Consider the following 26890-nt stretch of genomic DNA (forward strand, 5'->3'; position numbering starts at 1 on the left):
ACCATTTCTGAACTGGATTTCCTTAGCACTACTGAGGACAGATGAGTGCAAGCCAATCGAAGAATAGTGCCTGGTTCTCTGTCCCGAAATGAAGACACATGCCACACTGAACAGAACACACTGACCATACAGTGGCAAGAGTATACACTATGGGTGTTCTGTGTGCAGTTTCAAAATCGAAGAATCATAAAATAAAATGGTGTATGCCAAAGGCCTCTCTGGCAGCTGGCACTGTAATGCCCAAATATTGTCCCTGCTCTTTGCATACTTAGCTCATACAATCAACCCACATCCTTGACTTGGCTGTTGCTTTAAAGTTTCTGACTTGCCCAGGTCTGAGTACTGACTAGACCAGGGGTTGGCAACGTTCGGCACGCGGCTCGCCAGGGTAAGCACCCTAGCGGGCCGGGCCAGTTTATTTACCTGCTGACGTGGCAGGTTCGGCTGATCACGGCCCCCACTCGCCGCGGTTCACCATCCCGGGCCAATGGGGGCGGCGGGAAGCAGCGCGGGCAGAGGGATGTGCTGGCCGCGGCTTCCCACCACCCCCATTGGCCCGGGACGGCGAACCGCGGCTAGTGGGGGCAACGATCGGCCGAACCTGCCGCGTCAGCAGGTAAATAAACTGGCCCGGCCCACTAGGGTGCTTACCCTGGCGAACCGTGTGCCGAACGTTGCCGACCCCTGGACTAGACTATAGCCTCAGGCAATGCACATATTTAGAAGCAGCTCAGAAAAGCTATGGGGTTTAGGAAGCCATTTCTATTTGTAATGAATAAAACAGATTATGAGTCAATGGGTAAAAGTCTCATTAAAAAGCAATGCAATTTTCAGGGGACATCTTTTCACTATTATATGTAACGGCCCCCATGGGGACCGCAGCAAAGATAAATGCAGATTTTTGCATTTTAATAAGACAGGTTTTATCTGCATTTTGGCAGTTTTGCTAACTGTTCCTAGGAGACAGTGTTATTTTTAATGAAATGTATAGTAGTTTGCTTAGGGTTACCATACGTCCTCTTTTTCCCGGACATGTCCGGCTTTTTGGCACTCAAACCCCTGTCCAGGGGGAATTGCCAAAAAGCCGAACATGTCCGGGAAAATGCCAGCCAGGCACTTCCCCTCCCGCGGCGGCTCTGCTCCTCCCCGACTCTTCGGCTCTGTTTAAGAGCCGAGCGCTACGGGCTTCGGGCAGCCCCCATGCCTCCGGACCCTGCTCCGCCGGAGCCCGGGAGGGGAAGTGCCCGGCTGGGGGTGCAGGGTCTGGAGGCAAGGAGGCTGCCCGAAGCCCAAGTGCTACCGGCTTCACGGTTTGCCGGGCAGCCTCCAGACCCTGTGCCCCCGGCTGGGCACTTCCCCTCCCAGGCTCCAGCTGCGCTGGGGAAGCGCAGGCCGGGGGCGCAGAGTCTGGGGGCTGCCCGGCAAACCATGAAGCCGGTAGCGCTCGGGCAGCCCTCTCCGCGTGGGAGGGAGGAGCGGGCGGAGTTAGGGTGGGGAAGGGGCGGAGCCGGGGCGGGGCTGGGGTGGGGAAATGGGCGGGGGCAGGGCCCGTGGAGGGTCCTCTTTTTTTATTTGTTAGATATGGTAACACTAAGTTTGCTACATTGGAATAACTGCAGTCTGTGTGACAATGTTCAATTAAGTTTATGCAAATAATGACATGGCAAGGTGAGCAGTTATCTGGATATCCTTATGGCTTTGGAATGTTTTTGTCACAGCAAAAGATAAACATTTGGCAAAGTGCAAGCATCTAGTATAAATGCACTCCTTAAAGCTTGTCATTGATTTTTACTTTTCTCCCTAACAATTAGCTAAAGGTCTTGAACTGGATTGGGGCCTAAAATAATGATATCTAAGGGGTTGCCCAGGTGCAAGCCTTGGGAGAATTTGACCCAGGAATTTTGTGGATTCTGAGGGCGAGATTTTCATAATTTACTAAGATTCACCTTCTTGCAATATCAAATATATTTTATATAAGATCTTTTCCCAACTTCTTTCTTATATCAGACTATTTTGAAGACACTGTACCACAGAATTAGTCATGTCACTACCATCTGTGTTAGTGGGTGTCATATAGCTAGACAGTGTAAATGCACTGCAGACACATCCCTAGTTTTTCCACAGACCACAGGACATCTATTGCATACAGGCTGCATCAACCCATTGATGTTTGCAGGGACATTTCTGATTTTAACAAAAACAACCCCCATCCCTCCCCCCAAAAAAAACAACCAATAAAAAAACCCACCACACCTCTAAAAAGACATAAACAGTAAGGTTTACTCCCCGTGACCCAGACAACTGTTTTAGGTAGACAGCCCACTTCCTTTAACAAAACTAGCTATGAGGAAACCATTTACTGGAGTTGCAAAGAACTGTTTGTATGAGATTTCAGTACAGACGCAGAATGATTCAATGCTTTTGGGGACAGAGCCCAACACAACTGAAAGGCCAGTACTATTCCAGTCAACTCCTCCTCACTTTCTTCCCATTAATCTAACAACAATTTTAAAACTGAAAACTTTTGTTTTTTTCTCTTCAGAGGTTTTTTTCCTGGTTACAACACTACTTTGCAACAATATAGTACCTCTATCAAATCACAAACAACAATTAAGGTTCATAACACCGCTGAAGAATATTATAAGCGGTATTCCACTTATGCATATGGGGAAATTGAGGCACAAAAATGAGTTTAACCTACAGCTTGCCCAAAGTCACAAAGGAAGTCTGTGACAGTGCCAGAAATAGTACTCAGATTCTTAGTTCCCAGTTCTGTAACTTAACCATAGTACCATATTTCCTTATGAATAACTCAGGTTTTCTATTTTTACAGCTTTGGGGGTATTTCCCAGTATCTGTCAGTGTTATCATTGTAACCATAAAAATAGATAGGGTTAAATAACTATAACTTGATACACAGGTTGTTAGCCCAGTCTTTATATACATAAAAAAAATGCCTTTATTATAGGCCAGGCTGGTAGCACCACCCATTTTTTAGGGTTGCACAGTCCTTCCCATTATAAGACTCTTTTCAGTGGCTTATAACTTTGCCACACTTCAGTTGTTTGGGCTGAAATTTTATATGTCATTTTCTGCCTCAAGTGGAATTTTTCAGCCCAAACCATAGCCATTTCCAAAACCAAGGCTAGGTTTTTACCATGTTAAACATTCCAGTGAGTTTTTCTTTGAAAAGCCCTAGCACCCCCATTCTTTGGAGCAGGGCCTTGAAATTTGAAAAGGGGGGCGATCTTTCTGTCAGGGATGTGCTTTTTGCTGTCCCTGCAAAAATCTACCCTAATCTGGCCTAGTTACAAGCCATTGAAAAAGATCAGTTTGCCCATGCTCAGTTGAGACTTCTTGGATTCCCTGAAAATCCTGTCAGAACTGAGCATGTTCCAGCCTGGGGTTGAGCCGGTCTTTCCCTGCAATGGCAGCTCAGGGCTGTGCCAAGTCAGCACCAGAACTGAGAGCAGGAGCCTCTCTCTCTTCTGGTCTCAGTGATCTACCTCCTAATGACCCAGGCAGCGTGGAGGCAGACATGCAAAACCCGTGAAAAAATGCAGAAATTGGGCTTGTTTTTGGCTTAATTGGCTTGTGAGTTCTTGTTGGCTAGTTTTGGGCTTGTAGCTTGTTGTTGCTTCTTTTTGATTAGCTCCTGGCAAGCAGGGGCGCAGGAGGGGGGAAGAGACAGAGGTGCACAGCTGGCCCACCACAGTCCCAGATTGCATGCCAGGGGGATCTAGTTACATAGGGTGTTGGGTTCTTAGGGATTGGCTTCTTTTGGCCTTGTTTTGAAATGGGATTAGCTTGATTTTTGGCGTATTGTGTGAAAGTTGGCAACTGTGTGTGGAGGAGGAAAGCTACCTGATTCTAATGCAGATGGGACAACACATAGACCTGGGGAGAAGACATGGGGAAGTAGACTGGAACAAGGAACTTGGGAGGGGATGGAAGTTGGGACTGGAGGCTGGCAAAAGGGGGAGAGGGAAACTGGGACTGGGAGCCCAGGGAAGAAACTGGGACAAGGAGTGAAGAAGCAGTGGGAGGAGACACTGAGATTCAAGGAGCCCAGGGAGGGAGATTGGGACTGGAAGCCAGCTGGAACAGGGAATGTGGGCAGGGAGGTTACTGGAGGTCAGGTTTGGGGAGAGACAGGTTGGATCAGGAGGTGGGTGGGGAGGGGCCTGGGAATGGTTGGGTAAAGAAATTTGGACAAGCAGGGTTTACTTCAGGGGGGAGAGGAGGCAGGGGAAGAGACACTAGGACTTGATGGGCAAGGAGATTGGAACTGTGTGAGAAACGTGAGGAATGGAGAATGGACTGCCTAGGTGAGAAGAATGGGACTGAGATGAGGAGACAGGAGTGGCAAAGATCAGGACAGGTAGGAGGGGACAGGGCAGAAGGGATCAAACTTGGTGGGGGGGGGGGATAGGTAGAAGGGTCTGTCTCCACTAGAGCATACTCCTAGAGCCTGGAATGGAACCCAAGATTGCTGAATCTCACCATTTCTCTGCTGGCAGCAAATATCCATGAAGTCCCCTCTAGTATTAGTTGACACAGAGCCTGACAACTTGCTACTGCTATCCAATATTCCTTTATCTTAAGTAGTAGGGGTCCGTGATGGATCTAAATGTTCCAACCCTGCTGATGAACCATGTGGGTGACAATATGATGCCACATGATGGATTTTCTGTTTTTTCCATTTTTTTTAAAGCTTGGAAATTACACACACAAATAGCATATGATCATGTAATCAAAGACTGTATCATAATGCATACAAACAAGGGAGGCAAATTAAGGTTGCCCAGGGAACCCGAGCTTTTACCTCACAAGGGAGTCTGCTATTGCTATCAATTTTACATGGAAGGCATTCAGGTACTTTTAGTGATTAGTGGCAGTACAGAACCCTAAATTAGCTAGATAGATAGCAAATACTTTAAAAACACTGAGCAGCTTTTCAGGTGGATGTGGTAAAGGCTTGTGAAACAGATCAGATGTGGATTACTAATCCATAAATCAGGAAATGTTTCTAGCACTTAATCCAGAATCTGAAAGCAGTGCTACAGAGCAGATTTTAGCATCTAAGGGTATGTCTTCACTACCGGCCAGATCGGCGGGCAGCGATCGAGCCAGTGGGGATCGATTTATCACGTCTAGTCTAGATAAATCGATCCCCGAGTGCTCTCCCGTATACTCCAGTACTCCAGCTCGGCGAGAGGCGAAGGCGGAGTCAACGGGGGAGCGGCAGCAGTCGACTCACTGTAGCGAAGACAGCACGGTAAGTCGATCTAAGTACGTCGACTTCAGCTACGTTATTCACGTAGCTGAAGTTGCGTAACTTAGATCGATCCCCTCCCCCCCAGGCCTAAGACCCATACACAGCAGAAAAACAAAGGGCCTAATCCTGCCACCCTTACTCATGTTGAGCAGTACTTTACTTCACTAGTAATCTTACTGAAATCAACTGAACTTCTCAGAGTAAAGTAATAGACCAAAAGAGGATAAAAATGCTTGGTCAGTTTTGTATTTTAAACAAGATCAAGGAACTCTGCAGGACTGCCAGCTTTGCCAGAGAGAGTTGTATTGGGGGGGGAGGGGGGTGATGAAGGGGAAGCAAATCGATTTTAGGATGTTAAATGCAGCAGTGCTAGGAGAATTGGTATAAAGAGACATTCATTCTCTCACTGTATGCTTTAAAAGTAATCAATTCCTGTGCCTAACCTGTTAGTGGAGACAAACGTCTTTGCTGCCAGATACATTGTAAAGATATCTGCTTCTTTGGTCTTATAAAGGAGAGTCTTTATGGTCAAATAATACGACTGGACAAACTGCACCCTGATACCTTGCGCAGCTCCTGTATCTTTATAAAAGAGTCAGGCCAGAGCCTTACAGACTTATTCTTAAGGATCGATGATGCATATATGAACTGGAGGTTTTACATCAAGCTGAAGCATAGATGAGAGGGATAAGAAGAGTTCTTTGCAGATAGAAAAGGGAGCGCTTGACTACGGAAAACTACCAAGAATTTACAAGAAAACTATTAAATCTTATTGCTGCTCACCAGAACAATTCTTAAATTAGGGATTCTCAAACTGGGGGGTCAGGACCCCTCAAAGGGTCATGAAGTTATTACCTGGGGCGTCATGAGCTGTCAGCCTCCACCCTAAGCCCCGCTTTGCCTCCAGCATTTATAATGGTGTTAAATATATTTAAAAAGTGTTTTTAATTTAGAAGGTGGGGGTCGCACTCAGATGCTTGCTATGTGAAAGGGGTCACCAGTACAAAAGTTTGAGAACCACTGCCTTAAATACATTCAGTTTCAGAAAATGAAAGTGAAGATTACCCCATATTAAAGTTTAAATTCTCATCTTCATCTTGTTTCACTCCCACCATACGCATCTTCACTCCTAGGAGGTCTTTGGTACCAGTTTCCACAGTAGCCCAAATATCTTCCCTCATAACTGCTTCTCCACAACTGGGCCTTAATACTGACCATAATCATGGCAAGGGATGCTGGCTCAGCATCACAGTGCCATGACGATGCACATCTCTCACCTAGGTGTAACTGCTCAACAGCCTAGTCCTCACATGAGACATCCAGATATGAAAATATGCTTCCCAGTACAAGTGGGATTCCTTATTCAGTCTTAGGCAGTAAAACTGGCTAAGCCATTACAAATAGGCAGTGCCACCCTCACTCATGACACACACCTTTTCCCTGCTCCAACACTGAGCCACTGCTTTGCTCCTTAAACCTAGTTCGAGACCACATTTGCCAGTTACTGTACACCCCCCATAATGTCCACCATCTTTTTCTTTAGCAAAGAGCTGGAATTGTCTCTTACCTGTCCGATAGCCAGTGTTGTTGAGATACACTGCAAAGGTACGTGGTTCATGTGTTGCCTGCCAGGAAGGAGAAGAGCAGTTTTCATTGTTGGTGTATATGTTGTGGTTGTGAACGTATTTCCCTGTCAGCATGGAGGACCGAGATGGGCAGCACATTGGGGTGGTTACAAAGGCATTGATGAAGGTAGCACCTCCATTCTCCATGATCCTTCTAGTCTTATTCATCACCTGCAAGGACCCTGAAATAAAGAATAACTGATTTTACCATACCATTGCTAAGAAAAATCTAAAAATACATTTATATCGTGTCACCTGATTTTTAAGTATACAAATGTATAATTACATTTGCCTTCTGTTGTTGGCTTGGAACATTTCATTGGCTAGCTCTAATTTTAAAGGAAAAGTAAACATTTTAGATCATGTCATCAAAAACACTTTGCAAAATTCTAGGAAGTTTGAGCTCTTTTCTTGCTCAGTCACAAAATACAAGTGTAGACTAATCTGATAGGCAGATTCACAAGCCAGCATCCGGTTGAACATTATTGTGCAAAGATAGATGGTGCCATAGAACACATCAACAAAAGATAAGTAAAATAGGTACCATTCTAAGAATTAATAAGCTCTATTTGACATTGAAGACTCTCAATGAAATTCTCTCCTTTAAGGGATAAGAAATTTTAATATTTGCCCCAATTCTAACTAATTTTTAATTTGATTTAGAACTTGATCCTGCAGCCCTTTACTCATGTGAATACTCCTAACTCATGCAAGTTGATTCCAACTGAAGCCTGGGACTTCTCAAATATGCACTATTTATAAATGGCCATTTGACTTCTCAAAAGGATTAAAAAAATATTGTTTTACTGCAATACATGCAAAACAAATAAACCCTTACAATAATTAGCGGAGCATTAAGCTTCAATAGCTTTTGCAGACACCCAGCCAACAGTGATTTAATTATACATTTATCAAGTAGCAGGCAAAGCACAGAGTTATTTTTTAAAAATCACACTAAAAAGAGACCACATGCATTGACAATAACCTCACTGGGTGAAATCTGTTCCCGTGCAGAGGAGCTGCACACAGGCCTCTGCAATACCTCAGTCCTGTGTTCTGAGTCAGTTTAGCATTTGTGGTTGAATCAGCAAAATAATTTTTGATAGTAGTCCCAACCAAACTCGTGTTCATTATGATCATATAATTATGCATAGGTCTAGCCTAAGGACTTGGACATGGTTATCTTAATTTTATTTTTTTAACCCTTTGAAGCTCAACAAACTCACGTTACAGAAAAAGATGAGGACGGTAGGTAGGATCTTCAGGTGTACAGCAGCCTCTTGCTGTGAAATGGTGAGCCTGGTCGCTTGTGCTAGGGTCTGTGAGTACTTGCTGATAGCTACCAAAGTTTTGCAATGGTCAGTTGTCCAACAAGCCAGGAACTTGGGGGAAAGTGGGGGGCAGGGATGGCAATAGGCAACCGTCACTGAGCGGTTTTGTACTTTTACAGCTTTGGGGATTTTCAGAAGTGGATTTTAGCTTCTCCTGTTATATTTTAGTTTACTTTGCACAGCTGACAGCACTTTGCTTACAGTCAGTTTTACTGTTCCCCTGTTCTTCTGTATGGGTCTATCACAGAGCAACAGGAAGAAGCAAAATATTTAAAAACCATGAAAAATGGGATTGTAAAGTCACAAAATTGCCAGGAAGGTTCAGGGCCAGGTGTAGTCTCCGGCATTTTGCGAAGCCCGAGCTCGTAAGCTGGAAAAGTACGCCCCCCTGGCTGACACCCTGAGAGCGAAGGGCTATGAGGTGCAGATGGACGCCCTGATTGTCGGAACCCTGGGCGCCTGGGACCCCTGCAACGAGTGTGTGCTGCGGACCTGTGGGATCGGTCGACGCTACGCACATCTCATGCGGCGTCTCATGGTCTCAGACGTCATCAGATGGTCCAGGGACATCTACATCGAGCACATCACCGGCCACCGACAGTACCAGGAGGCATGAGCCAGAGTGACATCATTTTCCCACTACGAGAAAGGGACCAAGTGACCTTCTCCGTTGGATTATATGAACTGGAACCATAAACTCCCTAAACATTAAATCTCACCAAATGAGGGTCAATCCATCCTCATCATTATATCCACTCATTATACTCCACACCCGAACATAGCCACTTTATGAACTTCATACCCTCATATCTCAATGTCTGTACTTTGACCCATCAACCTTTTACCCCCAATCGAGGATATTGCAGATTATGTATTCTTCATGCCACCTTATCTTAAACCAAACTTTGCACCCTCAATAATCTGTATGTTATTCCCTGATAACCAGAAACTTCTATGCTCAAACTTTGTTCACTATTTTTTTTTTTTACATCATCTTAATAAGATTTTTAAATCTGAAATTATCATTAATTATTTTTCGGACTGTCAATTAATCACAGTTAATTCACATGATTAACTAAAAAAAGTAATCACGTTTAAAAAAATTAATCGAGATTAATCACACTGTTAAACAATAGAACACCAATTGAAATTTATTAAATATTTTTGGATGTTTTTCTACATTTTCAAATATATTGATTTATATTACAACACAGAATACAAAGTGTACAGTGCTCACTTTATATTGTTATTTTTATTACAAATATTTGCACTGTAAAAATGATAAAAAAAAGAACTAGTATTTTTCAATTCACCTCATATAAATACTGTGGTGCAATCTCTTTATTGTGAAAGTGTAATTTACAAATGTAGATTTTTTTTGTTACATAACTACACTCAAAAACAAAACAATGTAAAACTTTAGCACCTACAAGGCCAATCAGTCCTATTTCTTATTCAGACAATCGCTAAGACAAACAAGTTTGTTTATATTTATGATAGATACTGTTGCCTGCTTCTTATTTACAATGTCACCTGAAAGCGAGAACAGGCATTCGCATGGCGCTTATGTAGCCGGTGTTGCAATGTATTTATGTGCCAAATATGCTAAACATTAGGATGCCCCTTCATGCTTCAGCCACAATTCCAGAGGATATGCTTCCATGCTGATAATGCTCACTAAAAAAATAATATGTTAATTAAATTTGTGACTGAACTCCTTGGGGGAGAACTGTATGTCTCCTGCTCTGTTCTACCCGCATTCTGCCAAATATTTCATATTATAGCACTCTCGGATGATGACCCAGCACGTTTGTTTTAAGAACACTTTCACAGCAGATTTGACAAAACGCAAAGAAGGTACCAACGTGAGATTTCTAAAGATAGCTACAGCACTCGACCCAAAGTTTAAGAATCTGAGGTGCCGTCCAAAATCTTCAGAAGTCTTAAAAGAGCAACACTCAAATGCGGAAATTACAGAACATGAAGCACCAAAAAAGAAAATCAACCTTCTGCTGGTGGCATCTGACTCAGATGATGAAAATGAACATTCATCCGTCCTCTCTGCTTTGGATCATTATCACACAGAACCCATCAGCAGCATGGATGCATGTCCTCAGGAATGGTGCTTGAAGCATTAAGGGACATATGTATCTTTAGCGCAGCATGCACGTAAATATCTTGTGAGAACGGCTACAATAGTGTCATACGAATGCCTGTTCTCACTTTCATATGTTCTCACTTTAAACAAGAAGCAGGCAGCATTATCTCCTGCAAATTGTAACCAAACTTGTGTGTCTGAGCAATTACTGAAGTAGGACTGAGTGGACTTGTAAGCTCTCAAGTTTTACATTGTTTTATTTTTGGATGCAGTTATTTTTTTGTACAGAATTCTACATTTGTAAGTTCAACTTTAATGATAAAGAGATTGCACTATAGTACTTGTAGTAGGTGAACTGAAAAATACAATTTCTTTTGTTTTTTACAGTCAAATATTTGTAATAAAAATAAATAAAACGTGAGCACCAGACACTGTTCTGTGTTGTAATTGAAATCAATATATTTTAAAATGTAGAAAATATCTAAAATATTTAAATAAATGGTATTCTATTATTGTTTAACAGCGCAATTAATATTTTTAATCGCGCAATTAATCATGATTAAATTTTTTGATTGCTTGACAGCCCTAATTATTTTTAAACAATTTAGTAGATTTCAGGTTAACTAGTTACCCCAAACACTGATTTGTTGTTTTTTGTGGGGTTGACATATTAGTTTTAGCAACTGAAATTTGACTTAGTCTTTTGCATCAAATTTCCTTTTTTTTTTTTTTTGTTAAAGTGGGAGACGGAAAATGAGGTATTGGTGTTTTTAACTCTGTGGGAGTAGGGTTGACAACCCTCCCAGATTGGCCAGGAGTCTCCCAGAATGGGCCTCAATCTCCCAGCTACTGAAGCCAATCTGGGAGATTTAAGCTCCTAAAAGTCCAGTGGCCCGTGCAGTGTGGCTAAGGTAGGCTCCATACCTACCCTGGCCCCGCGCGGCTCCCAGGAAGCAACCGGCATGTCTGGCTCAAAGGCGCAGGAACCGTGGCCATGGGAGCTGCAGGGGTGGTGCCTGCAGGCAGAGGCAGCACGCAAAGCCGCCTGGCCAGGCCGCCCCTGAGCCTAGGAGCCAGTCACTTTCCAGGAGCCGCCCGAGGTAAGTACCGCCCAGCTGGAGCCGCATCCCTTCCTGTACCCCAAACCCCTGCCCCAGACCTGAGCCCCCCCACACCTAAAATCCCTCCCATAACCCCTCCTGAACCCTGAACCTCCTGCCCCAGGCTCAAGCCAGAGCCCCCTCTCTCTCCCTGCCCTCCGAACCCCTCGGCCCCAAACCCCAGCCCAGAGTCCGCACTCCTGCCCACACCACAACCTCCAGCCCCAGAAAATGAATGAGGGTGGAGGAGAGTGAGCGACGGAGGGAGGGGGAGATGGAATGATGGGGCAGGGCCTCAGAGAAGGGGCAGGGCAAGGGCATGGCCTTGGGGAAGGGGCAGGGCAGGAGGTGGGGCAATGGTGTTTGGGTTTGTGCGATTAGACAGTTGGCAACCCTATGTGGGAGCCCTTACATCTCTCCTTTGAGTAGTCTGGTCTGCCATAATACTTGTATATGTGACCTTTGAAGATGCACACTTTGCAAGATTCGGCCCATGGTGAGTAGTGTTCATTACCCTTTCACAGATTCTCTTTTCACCCTGCAAACTTGTATAGAAATGTGTATAGGAAAATATTCAGCTAAATATAGACAAATAGCAGGGATTTAAAGATACAGGATTTTTTGAAAGTAACTGCTCAGTTCTGCTGCTGCTACTACTGCTGCCACAATGCATTACTGTCAATGGAAAGGCTCCCTTTCACTTGAATGAGAGTTGGAGCTGGCTCTTAGTTATTTTATTTATTCCACCAGGTATGCACTTTACGAAACTGATGCTAATAGATTTACCCCACTGGAAATCAACACGTCAAAGGCAGGTTAGGCTGCCTCCTTTTCACATGAAAGGGGACTGATGGCCCCTTACTAAAACTCAGTGTGTTGTTTGTTTTTTGTTTGTTTTTTTGTCTAGCTCCCAGTACCAAAAGTAAGGGAAAGTGTCAATGGGAAATCAGGACTCTGACACTCAGTCCCCAGGAACAATGGGGAGAGGCCAATGCTCCAGGTCAGCTTGATTGACAGGGCGGGCAGGCTAATCAGGGAGTCAGGAGGCCGGGGGGGTCCCGTCCTCTGTGGGAGCTGGAATTGCCTCGGTCAGACAGAGTGGGGTCGAGCTAAGAAGAGAGCAGGGGCCCGAGCTGTGCTGGGAGCAGAGTCATAAAGAGCAAACCTGTGCCGGGAGAAGGGCTGTAGCAACCAGAGCCAAAGGGGCCAGAAAAGCAGCCCAGGTAGCAGGTCAGTGCTGGGAGCAGAGTCACAGAAGCAGCCCGGAGAGCGGACCTGCGCTAGGAGGAGAACTGTAGCAACCAGAGCCAGAGGGGCCAGAGAAGCAGCCCAGGGAGCTAGAGGCAGAGGAGCAGCAGCAGTGCTGGGGCAGAGTAGAGCAGGAGCTGGGGCTGGAGCAGTCCGGAGCCGGGTGCGGTGGCAGCTGGGGAGAGCGAGGAGGACCCTGGGCAGTGGGCCCAGCACAGGGAGATGCCCCCAGCCAAGAGGCTCTGCAGGACAGACTTGGAGGGGGATCGTAACCCCTAAGGGGCAGGGGCGATGCTGGGAAGAAGGGTCCTGCCACCTAGAGCCTTAGGGCATTTGGCCACCGCTAGAGCAAGTGTCTGACCTGCAGCATCCCTGCAGCACAGCTAGGGCTTGACAAGGAGGCCTGGGACTGTGAGGAACAGACTGTGATCTTCCCTTACATTCCAGAGACGCTGACTGTGATGTCCCCGTGCCACAGAGCAGACCCTGTGGATAGGATCCCACTGATCATTACATACAGTTCAAAGCAAATACAATTTATTAAACAGCAATCAATTTAAAAAAATAAGGAAAAAATGGGGAAGGTTAAAGGAAAATACACAACCCCACTCTGTATTCTTCTGTATTTTCAAGCTCTCAGTGACCCAGCTTAGAAGATGCTATTTCTCATATGTGAAAAATAATACAACTTTGTTCCCCATTCATAAAAGCAGATTAATTTTGATTTCAAGAATAGGTCATTATGTTTATTTTGTGTGTGTGTGTGTGTGGGGGGGGATGAAATAAAGCCACAGTATTTCCCTCTTCCCACTATACAGGTATCAATTTGCACACACTATAACAACAGTTCCCAATCTGTGGGTCACAACCCCAAATCTGGTACCTACAAAGATGTTTTCCATCAACTGGATATCCCAATGAGATTTTATGAGTCCCATATCCTTTGTGACATTATACATTGTATAATGTATTGTTGTACTGGGGGTGGAGTGAACCTGTGTGTTACAGCCATTCATTCATTCAGGATAAATATAAAAAAGCTATCAAGCACATTTATGGAATAGATAGCTGGACTCCACCCCCCAAAACATAGGCCACATGCAATGCTGCACAGGAATCTGAGCTATCTGGGTGGAGGGGTTTGATTGCAGGCTGAATGCAAATGGAGGGGACTGTTTGAGGGAAATTGTGAGATTGAATTGGCAGAAACACCATGAAGATAGACAGAGAAGGCAGCTAAGAAGAAGTCCCAGAGACAGCCAGAGAAGCACTCGGGTAGCCTGACTCTGAAAAAAAAAAACCAGTGAGAGAGTTTGGGTAGAGTGCTGGCTGGAAAGAGGCTTGGAATTGTGAGCAAAGAAACTGTCTCCTGGTGTTTGATTCCTACTGTGTTCGGGGTAACAGGACTTCCTTGTACATTCCTTGTAAAATACACAAAGTTGCATCAAAGAAACAGCGGACTCCATCAATTTCTCCTAATTGAAATAAGCAATTCGCAAGGCCCTGAATATTGGCTAGCTGCATGGGTCACAAGGGGTAACATTATTATGCACTATCATGCACTCTGTGGTACTTCCCAGCTTTCTGCAAATTATGTTCTGGATTTTACTTCACTGTTCTGCATAACTCTAGGACAGAGGGGCGGAGAATTTTACATATTTTGCTTCAATGATTCTACACTCAGAAGGCAAACACCTTCTATTACGAAGTATGTGATTTGCATAGTTATCCAATATATTGTGCTCAAAATAGAACAGAGAATCATTGATGTTGGAATACTAAAAGAGTTTGTTTCATTCCATAAGTCTTAGACCCTCCTGATGCCATGGCATAAGCAACTCTAAATATTTTAAAGGGTGTGAAACTCAGCTTTGCCCACGTGGGGTCATAAACAGAAAAATGATGACTCATATGTAGAAAATAATGTATCTTTAAACCTTTCAAATAAGCAGAATGATCTATTGTTGAAACTGCAAAATAATATGACGTGTCTTGGGGCCAAATCCTGGTTCACTGTGCAAAGGGTATGTAAATTTCCTGTGTATGGGAAAACTATGCAGGGATTGTGGAGAACAGAACATTCCTTCAATCCAGTGGTAAGGCATATGTACAAGCAGGTTGTGGTGGTTTCATTACGGGCCTGCAACACCAGCCACAGCCCTCTGTGAACCCCTAAGCAAGTTTCTGAGTCAGCAGTTCCAGTATGTGAACAGAGAGATTTACTACATCCTTGCTACTCTCCCAGCATACCTACAATCCCCTCTCCATGGTCTTGTGAAGACAGCTGCCAGGAAGCACTGTTCTGTGTGCACTTTCTTTTCTACATGGCCTCTACAGCCTGGCCCAGTGCCCAGTGGAAATGGGCCCCTGTTTAGCCATAGAAGGAAGGCCAGGGCTTGACCCTTGTACAGAAATTTCCAAAATGTCTGTATCTAAAAGAAACAAATCTCCATAATAGCTCTAGAATCTCTTAGACTAATAATGTAGGATTGTTTATAACCACTGGATGGCCATTTATTACGCTGCATGGTTAAATAAACCAGTGATTAGAGAAGACACAAATAAAATAGATTAGACAGACAGCTCTAAGGGCTCAATGGGAAAACTCACTATGCCCAATGACAGGATTAGCCCTAAAATAAGAAATATGAATTTATTATTTGTGGACTAACAGCCCAAAAAGTTGTACAGTCATTATCAAATCATAACAAATACAAAAATGCCCATAATTAGATAAGCTTAGTGGTTAATATCTTTCTAGAGTATTTAAGGGAAAATATGCCAAGAAGATGATCTTGAAGAAGTCCATATAAATATTTTAAACATTTCCCCCCGCCTCAGAAAATTCTGAAAAAATCATTTCCTACATGTTGTCCAAGTTGTGATCAAATATTGCATTCACACAGGACAACTAAACTGGCCTCCTTTCCTATACTTCACATGGTATGAAAATAGCTTGACTTTAAACATATTTAAATATTACATATAAATAATATAAGCTTGTGATCTGAAAGTAGGTCAAGTTTGCATGTGTGTGTAATATATCAGATCATATACTATATATGACAAAAAAGAAAATATAGCTTTTTATCCATCTGGTATCATGCAATAGGTAACAATAGCTTCAACTTTTTAAAGAGTTATATAAAAGCAGATTGTCAGAACTAACTTAAATATTATGAATTGAATTGCTTGTTTTTTTTTTTAAACTTTTTTTGGTCCTTTATGTTTTTACATACTATATTCCTCCCAACCCCCTAGGTTAACATGGCTGATTGTTAGGTACTTATCCCCTAAACTGGAATTAGTTGAGTTAAATCAGGTGAGCAATAAAATGTATAATACAATTTTTAACAATATAATTTCCAAATCCGTGAACCATGTCTAATAACATTGCAGAACAGGCACATTTTTAAATAAAATTATCATGTATATAGCAGAAGTTACTGAAATACACGTGTAAAGGAAACTGAGTAGCAAATAACATAATTATGTCTCACCAAGCTCCACATCTTGGTCATCTGTTAGTACGAGAATAATGTTGGGTCTGATATTTTTTCGCTCCTGCTGCACACGTCCTCTGAACCTTGGGGATTTGACAGTAGTACAGAGACTTCTTAGCAAGCCAGTACTGAGCACAGTCAAAAGGAGTGCAAAGCAAAAATACTTCATTGTAGTTTCAATATCACAAGCAAAATAATTGTCCCAAAGTGTCTGTTCCTTAGTTTTCAAGATCTGTGGAGAGAAAAAGATTAAAACTGAAATGCTGCCAAAACAGTGAATAAACTTGCAAAAATGTTTGGAGAAAGGCGATATTCAGAAGTCAAAACTAGCAAATACAGAGTAGTGTGACAGCAACTCACGTAGATTAATGGTAGCTTTATACTAAGTCATCTTCTGAGAATACACTTGGACATTTTGCAACTTCACTTTTCATTTTACTTTTGCTCCAAGTTAGTCTATGGACTGCATTTTGCATTCATACAACTTCCAATGTACACCTCACACTTCACCTCCCATTCTTTTTTTTTTTTTTTTTTTAAAGCACAGTGTTCCTTAAGTGCAGTACCTGGGTATAGTAATGAATTGCTATGATGCACAACTGTTCAGAACATCTGTAGGAGGAGCCCTACAAGAGGGTAAAAGCAGAAGACATGTTAGTCAAAGACCTCTCAACTTATTGTGCTCTGAATTAACTCTGGAATTGCACATCAGAGCTTTTCTTTCGTCCACTAAACAAGAAAAATAGAAGAAATCTACATTCACCATTGCTTACATAATAGCATATCTTCCTTGTTGGTTAGACTGCACCTTTTGTGTTTAGAGGTAAGTGAAATATATAATCTTGTCATTGACATATGTCTTTTACAACATTTATAATCACCCTGTGAAACTCTCAGAATAAGAAGTGTTAATTTCAGCTGGATGGCACCTGGAAAGCAATAGAATTATTTTAGGTTAACTCACCTGCATGAGGTATTAAACACTCATGAAGCAGACAGAACAGCATGGCTGTCATTTGTAATCTGCATTGTATCACTACACTGAAAAGTCATCTTTCTACTGACAGAGATCTCATATTAAGTGACATCCGGACAATCTTACCCAGCATTGTGAAAGCACATAACTGTCTCTCATCAATCAACGATGGAACTGAGTGCATCATCTATAATGCACAGTACCTCCTGCAAACCCTTCTCCTCAATACTCCCTTTTCAGATTCAGCTCAGTATGCATCTCAGAACCCCCCTCTCGGTGCTTGTCAGTCAAACAGCCTTGCTATTGTAAGACTTGATGCAAGCACAGAAGTTTTGCTTTGCTGCAGCAGATCTAAACCTGCAATTGAAAATGATTGATTGGTCTTGGGACTAAAGGTTAGCCACTTACACTTCAACATTTTTTGCATGACTGACTGAAGCCCTGTGAAAACATCACATTACACAATATGGGAAAAAAGCTTGGAGTAATGCCATCTCACTTTAGGGCATTAACTTGCTGAAAGCATTTTTTTTTAAATTTTTTATTTAGGGTCTACAGATAAACTGCAGAAGCCTTATAATTTTTTTTTTTAAAAAAAACAAGTCACATGGGAAAGTCTGCATGGGAATTGGCCTGCACCAGCCTTAATTAGAATGGAGCACTATTCCTCAGAAGGTCAGCACTCTCACACCTGAGACTTCATATTTAAACATGCAGCATTAGCTAGAAGCAAACACCTAATTTAATGGGCGCAATCCATAACAAGAGAAAAAGGGGCCCAGCACTCATCTAAAAATACAACAAAAGGTGATATACATCTTGTGAGGGAGAACTTGACACAGACTGCTAGAAAAAGGATACTGTGCTTGTTTTCACACACACCTATTATTTTAAGCTTCACAAGATACCCGATAAACAGTTTCATACTGCTCACTCTGCAGGTTGTAATGACACCAGAGGAGTGTGAATGTCTTTCAAACAAAAATCCAAGTGTCTGTTGCAGAGTAATCCTGTCTTCCATTGTCTGTTCACCAACAGACATTCTGGTCTATGATTGACGTTAGGGCACTGCAAACCCAAAACGCAGGGATCGGCATTTAGTGTTAAATACCATTTCAGTGATTACACGACACTCAGATAAGTAGACTGAAAGTCTGTAATTAGGCTGGAGTGACGTTTAAAAATACTTCAGTTTTCACATATTTGTTCCAACTCACAGAAAAGCTGACAAAGAACAGGATCACTGGAGAAATAAGCATTTTTCTGACAGACACCACAGGCTTTTGATGCAAAAGCAAAAATATAGTTTCCCTAACTGTCTGATCATTAAATAGCAAAACTTAGACTCACCTCACAAAGCCCAAAAAGATGTGTGAAGTGAGAGTCAATGTTTAGTTTCTTATATCAGTTGTACTGTACAGCAAACTTTTTCAGACAATGTTGACCCAGAAAGTGCAGTCATCCTGACTGCACTGAGCAAACATTGGCACCAACATGTTTGAATAATCCCCCGCAGTATGAACTGCGAGTTCCTGACAATTACACCTCAGTGCTAATAAAATTTAGAACAGTCCAAACCAACATTACCAGCTATTCTTCAGCTTGTTTGGGCTCCACTAGTCAGTCAGTGAGGTAAAAAAAAATTCTTTAGCCTTAATTTTATATTTTATTAACCAAACATCCTTGTTAGACAATTCTTTTCTAGAAATAAAAGTATGGCATTACTTTCCAACTATTTAATTTCTTTTTCTCTTGATAAGGGAGGACAAATAACTGAATTGATCTAAAACTTAAAAAAAATTAGCTTAATTTTATTTTTAAGTGACTCTTGTGCAAAAGCACAGAAATACAATAGTTGATTACTCAGAGCTCTGAATAACGGGTATCCCCTCCCCCCCCCTTTTTTTTTTTTTGCACAGACAATTCTTTATTCAAAAGTGACCTTTAAAACCTTCCATCCTCTCACAGGCTGGTTTCCAGCTCCAGAAGGCAATGAAGTACAGAAGAAAACAGACAAAATGCAGAGCTTGATAGAGGAGACAAGGATGCAATGTTTGTGTTGGATACTCTTTCAGAGCCTACAAGTGTCCTTAGAGACATAGCAGTTTGTCTTGAAAAAGTCAAAAATAGGAGAGATTTTTAAGAGAGATCTTTTTTCTTTACACATGGCAAGTAAACTTAAAGCATTGTGCAATATCCAAAAGTCAAAACCCGACTACAAGTTCCCTTTCTCCAGACAGGTAAATGAGAACGTGGATTGTAACTTAGATACATGCTATATGGAAAGTTTAAATATTTTTTATCAGCAGAACATACATAATGACAACTGAAATCTCAGGAAAATGGAAAACAAGAGCAAAAGAAAATTCAAAAAGACCATCTTTCCTCATTTGGATGTAATTTTTAGTTCAGTGTCACACTTTTTTTTTTTTTCATTTGAACATTAGGTCTTAGCTTGAGTTCATCCTTCTGGTGTGACAAAAATGAAAACTTAGCACTTCTGCTGGCATCCATATTGGTATTCTCAGAAGACAGGCTATGACTGACGGACATGGAGAATGAACTGCTCCTCATGCAACCCTTGAGATAATTCCTCCAGGGGAAGCTTAAACTACATCAATGTAGCAGCGGGAGGAGACAGCATTGCCACGGTTTGTGCTATGGGTAAAGAAGGCTTCCCTCTCCAGGGCTGTCAGTCGGACAACTTCGCTGGAAGGGATGAAAGGAGGAAAGGATAATGACTTTACAAGCAATTCTCACATTTTGGCCAAAATTGTCAAGAGCGACTAGTTATTTTGGTGTTCCCACTTTTTAGTGCCTGACTCAATATACCATAGGGGAGGGCTGATTTTCAGAAAGAGCTGAGCACTTTCCCTCTGAAAATTGGACTCCTTTACAATGTCTCAAGTTGGGCACCCAAAAACTGAGGAACCATATATCACTAGTCAATTTCATAGCCTTTATCAATACCAGTACTATCCTGGAAATGTTTTGGTTTTTTGATTTCTATCATATTTCTTTATAGTACTCCCTTGCGAACAGTATGAATAAAATTCTGGCTAGAATTCTCTAGGTTTAAATGCCACTTTTCATACACTTTGTATAATATCAATTACCCACTAAATATTCCTAAGTTTCTTTCTTCATTGTATACTTTAGAGGCCTAATGGCAACTCTGCAACCAGAGTCCTGGAAACGAGACCTCGAAACATCATGAGTCCCCAACCTGCCTTTTTCCAGCAGAGGGAACCTGGCTTACTTGTATGGATCACTCATATGTCCCTAAATCTAAAGTCAGGCTTGAAGATAGTGAGCTAAGAAGCTGTGTGAGTGCCGCTGTGTATGATCATGTCACCCTCCAATGGCTTTTCCACAGACATGATAACAGGGCAACTTCTACCAACTAAGGGGGGAATCTCCCGTATCACTGGTGGTATGTCCTGTGGTTTTGGAGCATTAGAACAAGGATTGCAGTCCTGGCTCTCCAGATATGTGTGCTCTTTCTAATAATTGTCTGTTGGCTACAGTGTGTAAATTAGTTACAATAGGAATCCTAATGCAAGAAGCTTCTGCCCTCCTTATGTACTGGATGGTTTTGTGATTAAGAGTTCTATTCCCATCTTTGCCACAAAATCCCATTGGACAAATCAGTCTCTCTGTATTTTAATTTCCCTGTCTGCAAAAGTGGGCTAATTAAATATTGGTACTGTAAATGCACGTTGTGAACCTTAATTAACATTTCTAAGGTGCTTTGATACCCCATGATGGAAGGTACTATGAAAAAGCAAAGCAAGTTTTATTATTAGTAGTAAGGATACTAAGGATTCCAATATTAAAGAAAATATAATAACCACCCATGGCATAACCGTGATGGCCTCACCATAGCCTATATTACAGGCTGCTTTATCTCCACTACAAGATAGGCCACCCTTAATGAATGGAGAGGAGGAGAAAACCAAAACACAATCCCAGAAGAATTAGCCTCATAGGACGCTCCAGATGAAAACAAACCAACACCACTCACTATGAGAAAACAGTCCTTCTTGACCACAAGTATGGTGATCAGTATAACTCTCTGGATGTTAGTGAGGATCAGCTAACTCAACAGTAGCTAAGTTTAACAACCTTGAAAGGAATTTGACCCCCAAGCCCCAGCTTTCTCAGTTTCAATAATACCAGAGCCTTCCTGACAGAAAAGAAGAAGAAAGAGGGCAAGAAGAGAAATCTGGTTGTTTATGAGGAAGCAGGTATGGGGATGCTAACAGTGTTTTATAACTGCCTGCAGGGGCCACTCAAATTGGCTGGTGGGGCTTCCAGTCTGCCAGGCCCTGAATGACAAGTCTCACACCAAAATCTGACAGACCTGGATGTATGGAAAAGAGAACATCCCCACTAGCACCAACGTGGTGGTGGCTTGTCCAACCAGTCTCCGAGTGGAGGCCAGACTCCATGCTTCCCACCTATCACTTTCAGTCATTTGCTTTAAAGAAAATGGAAAAACCCAACAATGAAATATTTGTACTGACTAATTCTGTAGTACTTAATTATGCACAGTACTAATTTAAGTCAATGCAGAGAAGCTCCAGCATGGGGTAGAAGAGGTCTAATTCATCCCTCGACAGACACACACAGCTTCTATTAATCTTTAATGTGAACATCAACGGGAGATGAGACTCCTTGGTCTTAGCATTTAACACAATTTGATTTATAACAGGTACATTGTTAAGGACTTTGCCTGGATCATTAAATTGTTAATCATACAAGTATAAAATTATATAACAAAAGGTCATGTGAGGCTGTATGTTAAATTTGCATCAAACCAGCATGGTAGTTTAGAAGACTTCACTCTTTTCAAAACATGTTGCCTTGATGGGCTGTAAGATTGTACAGCAGTAATAAAAATAAGAAGTCTGCATTCCAGTGTTATATTCAAATACTTCAGTTAAAAAATGCTGACGGAGATTACTATTATGAGTTAAGTAGTGTTAATACCTTTCTCAAGTCCTACACTTAAATCTGCTCCTTAAAACAAAACAAACAAACAAAAACCACAGCAATCCCTTACAGGCTATCAGGCATAACTGAGTAAAGCAGCATTTCAATTTCCTGTGGGATATCAAGCCTGAAGCCATGGAAAATACTTTTACAGTACAACAAAATCAGGAAACAGCAGGATCCACTGCCTTCTCTTAAAGGTTAATCCACTAATCTTACTTGTAAAGCACAGGATTTATAGCAAACACAAAGTATGTAGTTGCTATCTAGGTCTAGCCTCTATCTATTTGATATATGATATATTTTGTCAGTCAATCAAAGTTATCTGCTCACCTTCAGAATATAATCTATCCATTATTATGATGTTTTATCAGGCTAGGTTAATAGATCTGCTAATTATAATTTAAAGTAATTGCAGGCTCAGAGATTCATAACCTACATTTTAACATAGTAATTTCACAAACAACTACAGACAGCAGATTGCCACTAACCTATTTGAAAAAGGAAAAGCCTGGACTCATTTGAAAGTACACACATTTTGTAATCCACTTCTTTAATTGTGTACAAGATAAAAAGTATCTTTATTAGGAGAAAATTTCTAGGAGCTCTACCATAGTAATCATGGGGCTTGCCAAATTTCAATGAAAATTCTTAAAAAGCATAGTTGTATGAGAAATCAACTTGCTTAGCAAAAAAAAAAAAAAAAAAGGCAATTTTTACTTCAGTGCCATAGAAGTAGAGTTGAATCAATCCTTAAAAAATTCAAAACAAATCAAGCTTTATATTTTATATTAACTATACATGACATGAAACAATAGTTTAAGGGAAAGTTCTAGCATATCTATCACAAGCAAAGTGCCTTTTTGTTAAGTTACAAACTTCTATTAACTCAATTTCCTACATTTATTTTCTCACCATCTAATTTACTTTATTTTAAAACGTCATATTTCAACACAAATAAGAAGTTCACTTGTCATACAAAGGAGGCTGATATAATTAAGCAGATGATGTGCCCCACAAGAAAAATCAGCCATTCATGAAAGCTGGTCACCAGAGGCCATTTCAAACAATGCATATTTCAAAGTAATCTAAAGTAATCCCTTCTCTCTACTGATTTGGTTTCCAGGCAGTCTTAAGCACATGTGTGCAGAAAACAGGAGGCTTATTAAAACCTGATGTTATATTGGAAGTTATAATGCAATAGGCTTATGATTGAATTCCCTGTCTGTGAGCCTTCAAAGAGGAAAAAAAAATAGTTAAATTTATATGCTTATTGAATTTATGAGCACCATGATATATGTAGTTTATTAGCATTTGCTAAATAATTAAGAGAAAGAAAAGTAATTAGCTATGCACTAGGTTTTAAACAGACTTCTAATATCAGATTTTGTTCTTTTAAAAAAAGTTAATTATATCTTGACTTTCCAGCTACAAGCTAGCGTAACTGGCAAAACACTCCAAATATTTTTCAACTATAAACAGTGATCTTTGTGTATGAAGGAATTTAGGTAATTTTAGAATTCCTTTTTAAAAACCACATATCTTTTCTGTAACTCTGCTCTGTTCAACAGAGTGGGACATTATTAAAACATACTGTACAATAACATACTGAGGATTCAGTGATTCAGTAAGTTGTCTTGAGTCAGATCATATCACAGCATTGAACAACAGGGACACAGTTTTTATATTTTAAGGAGAACTGGGGTACATTTAAGTATAACCTGCATGACTTGGAAATTGTGCAGAAATATATTTTAAATATGTTCTTTCCCTTAGAAAATAAAATAAAGGACACCTTAAATTCACAACGCTTGATATTTAGATTGGTCTCAATATATTCCTTCAAAGAACTGCATCTCTGATCTGAGGACTTTTTAAAAAAAATAATTGCCAAACACTTTGCTTTTTGTATACAAATGTACATGGTTATTTACTAGTAGCTTAATTTGAATATACACAAAACATCTTGTTTAGTACAAAATGCACACATATTTATGGTATTATATACACACTAGACACACAATAAGCAGAATATGCTGACATCTATATTGTAATGTATGTTTAGACACACAACATATATACATGCCCATAAGAGACTGTATTTTATTTATTTAAACATATAGTAGCACTTCTTGTACTTTTGAAAAAGCACCTCATATGTACACCTAGATGTAATGTGTAAGGATGGGATTTTCAGAAGGGCCTAAGGGATTTCAGTGGGAGCTGGGCACCTAACTCCATTAGCTGCTTTTGAAAATCCCACCCTTATACGTTATAATTAATACATCAAATTAATTTATATATATATATATATATATATAGACATAGCATTTGTGCAGGTCTATAACTATGAATATACACACACTTGATACATTATAGAGTATCTAGGGCAGGGGTTCCCAAACTTGGTTCGCAGCTTGTTCAGGGTAAGCCCCTGGCGGGCCGTGAGACACTTTGTTTACCTGAGCGTCCACAGGTACGGCTGCTCACAGCTCCCATTGGCCATGGTTCACCGTTCCCGGCCAATGAGAGCTGCGGAAAGTGGCTCAGGCCAAGCCACCACTTGCGGCCCGCCAGGGGCTTACCCTGAACAAGCCGTGAACCAAGTTTGGGAACCCCTGATCTAGGGCATCCACTGACTTTCTTTGTGGCGTCCCAATTTAAGGCCCAATCCTGAAAACCTGTGCTCATGCGAGTAGTTCCATTAAAATTCAAATTAATTGGTAATCCCAATCAATTCAAACTGAATTTAATGGGACTATTAGTCTGAATAAGAGAGTGCAGAATCAGGCTCTTAACGAACTTCCTCTCAAGCAGGATCTTCCTTATCAAGGAGCCTTCCAATTCTAACATGCACACCTCAACGTACATAAGAACATTATGAAGAGAACAAGAGGTGCATGAAGTTCCTATCTTATCAGTCCTGCAATATAGAGAAATCAGCATCCTAATAATAGTAAACAGACAGTCAGAGCAAACAAAACAATCGGTTACAGAAAACAGATGCTTCATATCCTTTTCCATAAAGCCCAGTCAGTGAGGAAGGTGCACTGACTCAAAGGATGGCTAATCATATCACCAGGTGTATCAATGTCATTTTTAATTGCTCTTTTTATAATATGGAGGCCCCAGGCATTCTCTCAGCCTCCTCAGCTACATCACCAATAGGGGTTCAAAGGTAAATCAGCATCCCAGAAAGCAAAGGACTTTTATCCACCTTAACAATAATTCTTCCAACCCCCCAGCGATGGTATTATCCTACAATCCCCGTTCCCAACATTAAAGCCATGCTCACAGCACACACCTGCAAACGCTTGGAGGGGATTCTTAAGAGTGACCTGTAACTGACCCACCACTAGGAAACTTACAATATCATCTCCACTGTGCCCATAGTCCAATGCCAGAAGGAATGGCATTCCAAAACTGCCTGCCACATCACAGCAGGTGAAAAAATAATATACATCACTCCTGTATTAATATTTAAAGGGATGCTCAGCTGCTTTTAGATCACGTTTTCAGACTTGGTGTCTAAAGTTGGACACTTAAATCCATATTTAGGACCTGATCCTACAAACACCTATGCTCATGCTTAACTATGCAAGTGAATAGTCCCCAAGTCAACAGGACTTGAATTTGGGGGAGGAGTAGGAGGGAGGGTAGGATTTTTTCTTAAATTGGAACTGAATTGGAATTCTTACGAAGGGGGATACTTTCTTGAATCAGGACCTCTATGAATATTGTAAAATGAGTTATCATCACTATTATTTGCAGCAAAAGCAAATTATATGTAAATATTGGGATTGTGAATTTCCATAAACCAGATTCTAAAAAGTTAGGCTCATCCTGTCAGGGAACAGAAATACCCTGTTCGGTTTACCTGTCAAAACAAAACTAGTCAGCACAATGGGAATTCTGAATATCAAATACTCAAAGAACTGCTTGCATGCAATCTACACACTGAGGTCTAAGAGACTGATTTACGGAAATCAATCCATTAATGATTTTGAATCACAAATGAATTTGAGACCCTCACAACTGACTAGTACACATATATGCCGCCCCCCCCTGCACTTTGAAAGTGGAAATACCTGCATGTGTACTTTAAGAACAGTGATAGTATTATTGCAGGTATTTGCTCCTCCAAAGTGTAGGTGCACGTATGCGCATGTGCAATTTTACAAATGTACAGGCTGAAGCAGCACACAGGACATTTGGCTCAATAAGTTCATAGGTGCATATGTTTATTTCCAGTGCTCTTGCTTATTAGGAGAAGCTCCAATACAACAAAAAAGAGATTTGATTTTATGACATCTTTAAAGATAGTTAATTGTAGGCCTGTGGGTGAGCCAACTTTCTACTAAGATGCCTAATAGAGCATCAGGCTGAATTTATTTTGTTAGCAACTATGGAATAGGAAAGCAATTTTATGCTCAAGTACCTGATTATGCATTATGAATGGAGCTTGGAGACCAGTGCCAAGAATGAAAATTGTTAACCATTAGGGGCAGCCTTTTAAATAATACAGTACAGGCCAGAGATGGGCAGGGCCAAATTCATCAAAAAACACTCCCAGCTAATTGGAGTCAAAGAGGCAAGGGGCAAAATTTTATAATCATGCTGCTTTTGACTAACCCAGCTAGATCTTCAAGAGATGTGGCCTCCCCTTTGAGCTGTCTCCCCATTTATGACGATCAGTGTCAGGACACCTTAATGTATGGTTCTACTATGTAAAAAAA

General features: G+C 41.3%; 1 protein-coding gene across 6 annotated transcripts in view; it reads right to left on the minus strand.

Moving 5' to 3' along the window:
- The window catches only part of SULF1 (sulfatase 1), a 173715-nt gene that overhangs the window by 84611 nt on the left and 62214 nt on the right, over positions 1–26890 (minus strand). For 3 of the 6 annotated variants that reach the window (XM_054019240.1, XM_054019245.1, XM_054019244.1), the window contains exons 1-4: positions 17286–17475; positions 16750–16809; positions 16181–16415; positions 6846–7085 (exon numbers count right to left, since the gene is read on the minus strand). In XM_054019240.1, the coding sequence (XP_053875215.1) occupies positions 6846–7085; positions 16181–16415; positions 16750–16809; positions 17286–17318 (568 nt within the window). In that variant the 5' untranslated portion in view covers positions 17319–17475. Of the gene's footprint in view, positions 1–6845; positions 7086–16180; positions 16416–16749; positions 16810–17285; positions 17476–18509; positions 18530–26890 lie in introns of those variants that run through there. The other 3 variants (XM_054019243.1, XM_054019241.1, XM_054019242.1) reach the window with 3 other exon arrangements.

The sequence above is a fragment of the Malaclemys terrapin genome, chromosome 2, assembly GCF_027887155.1.
Source record: "Malaclemys terrapin pileata isolate rMalTer1 chromosome 2, rMalTer1.hap1, whole genome shotgun sequence".
Classification (NCBI taxonomy): Eukaryota; Metazoa; Chordata; order Testudines; family Emydidae; genus Malaclemys; species Malaclemys terrapin.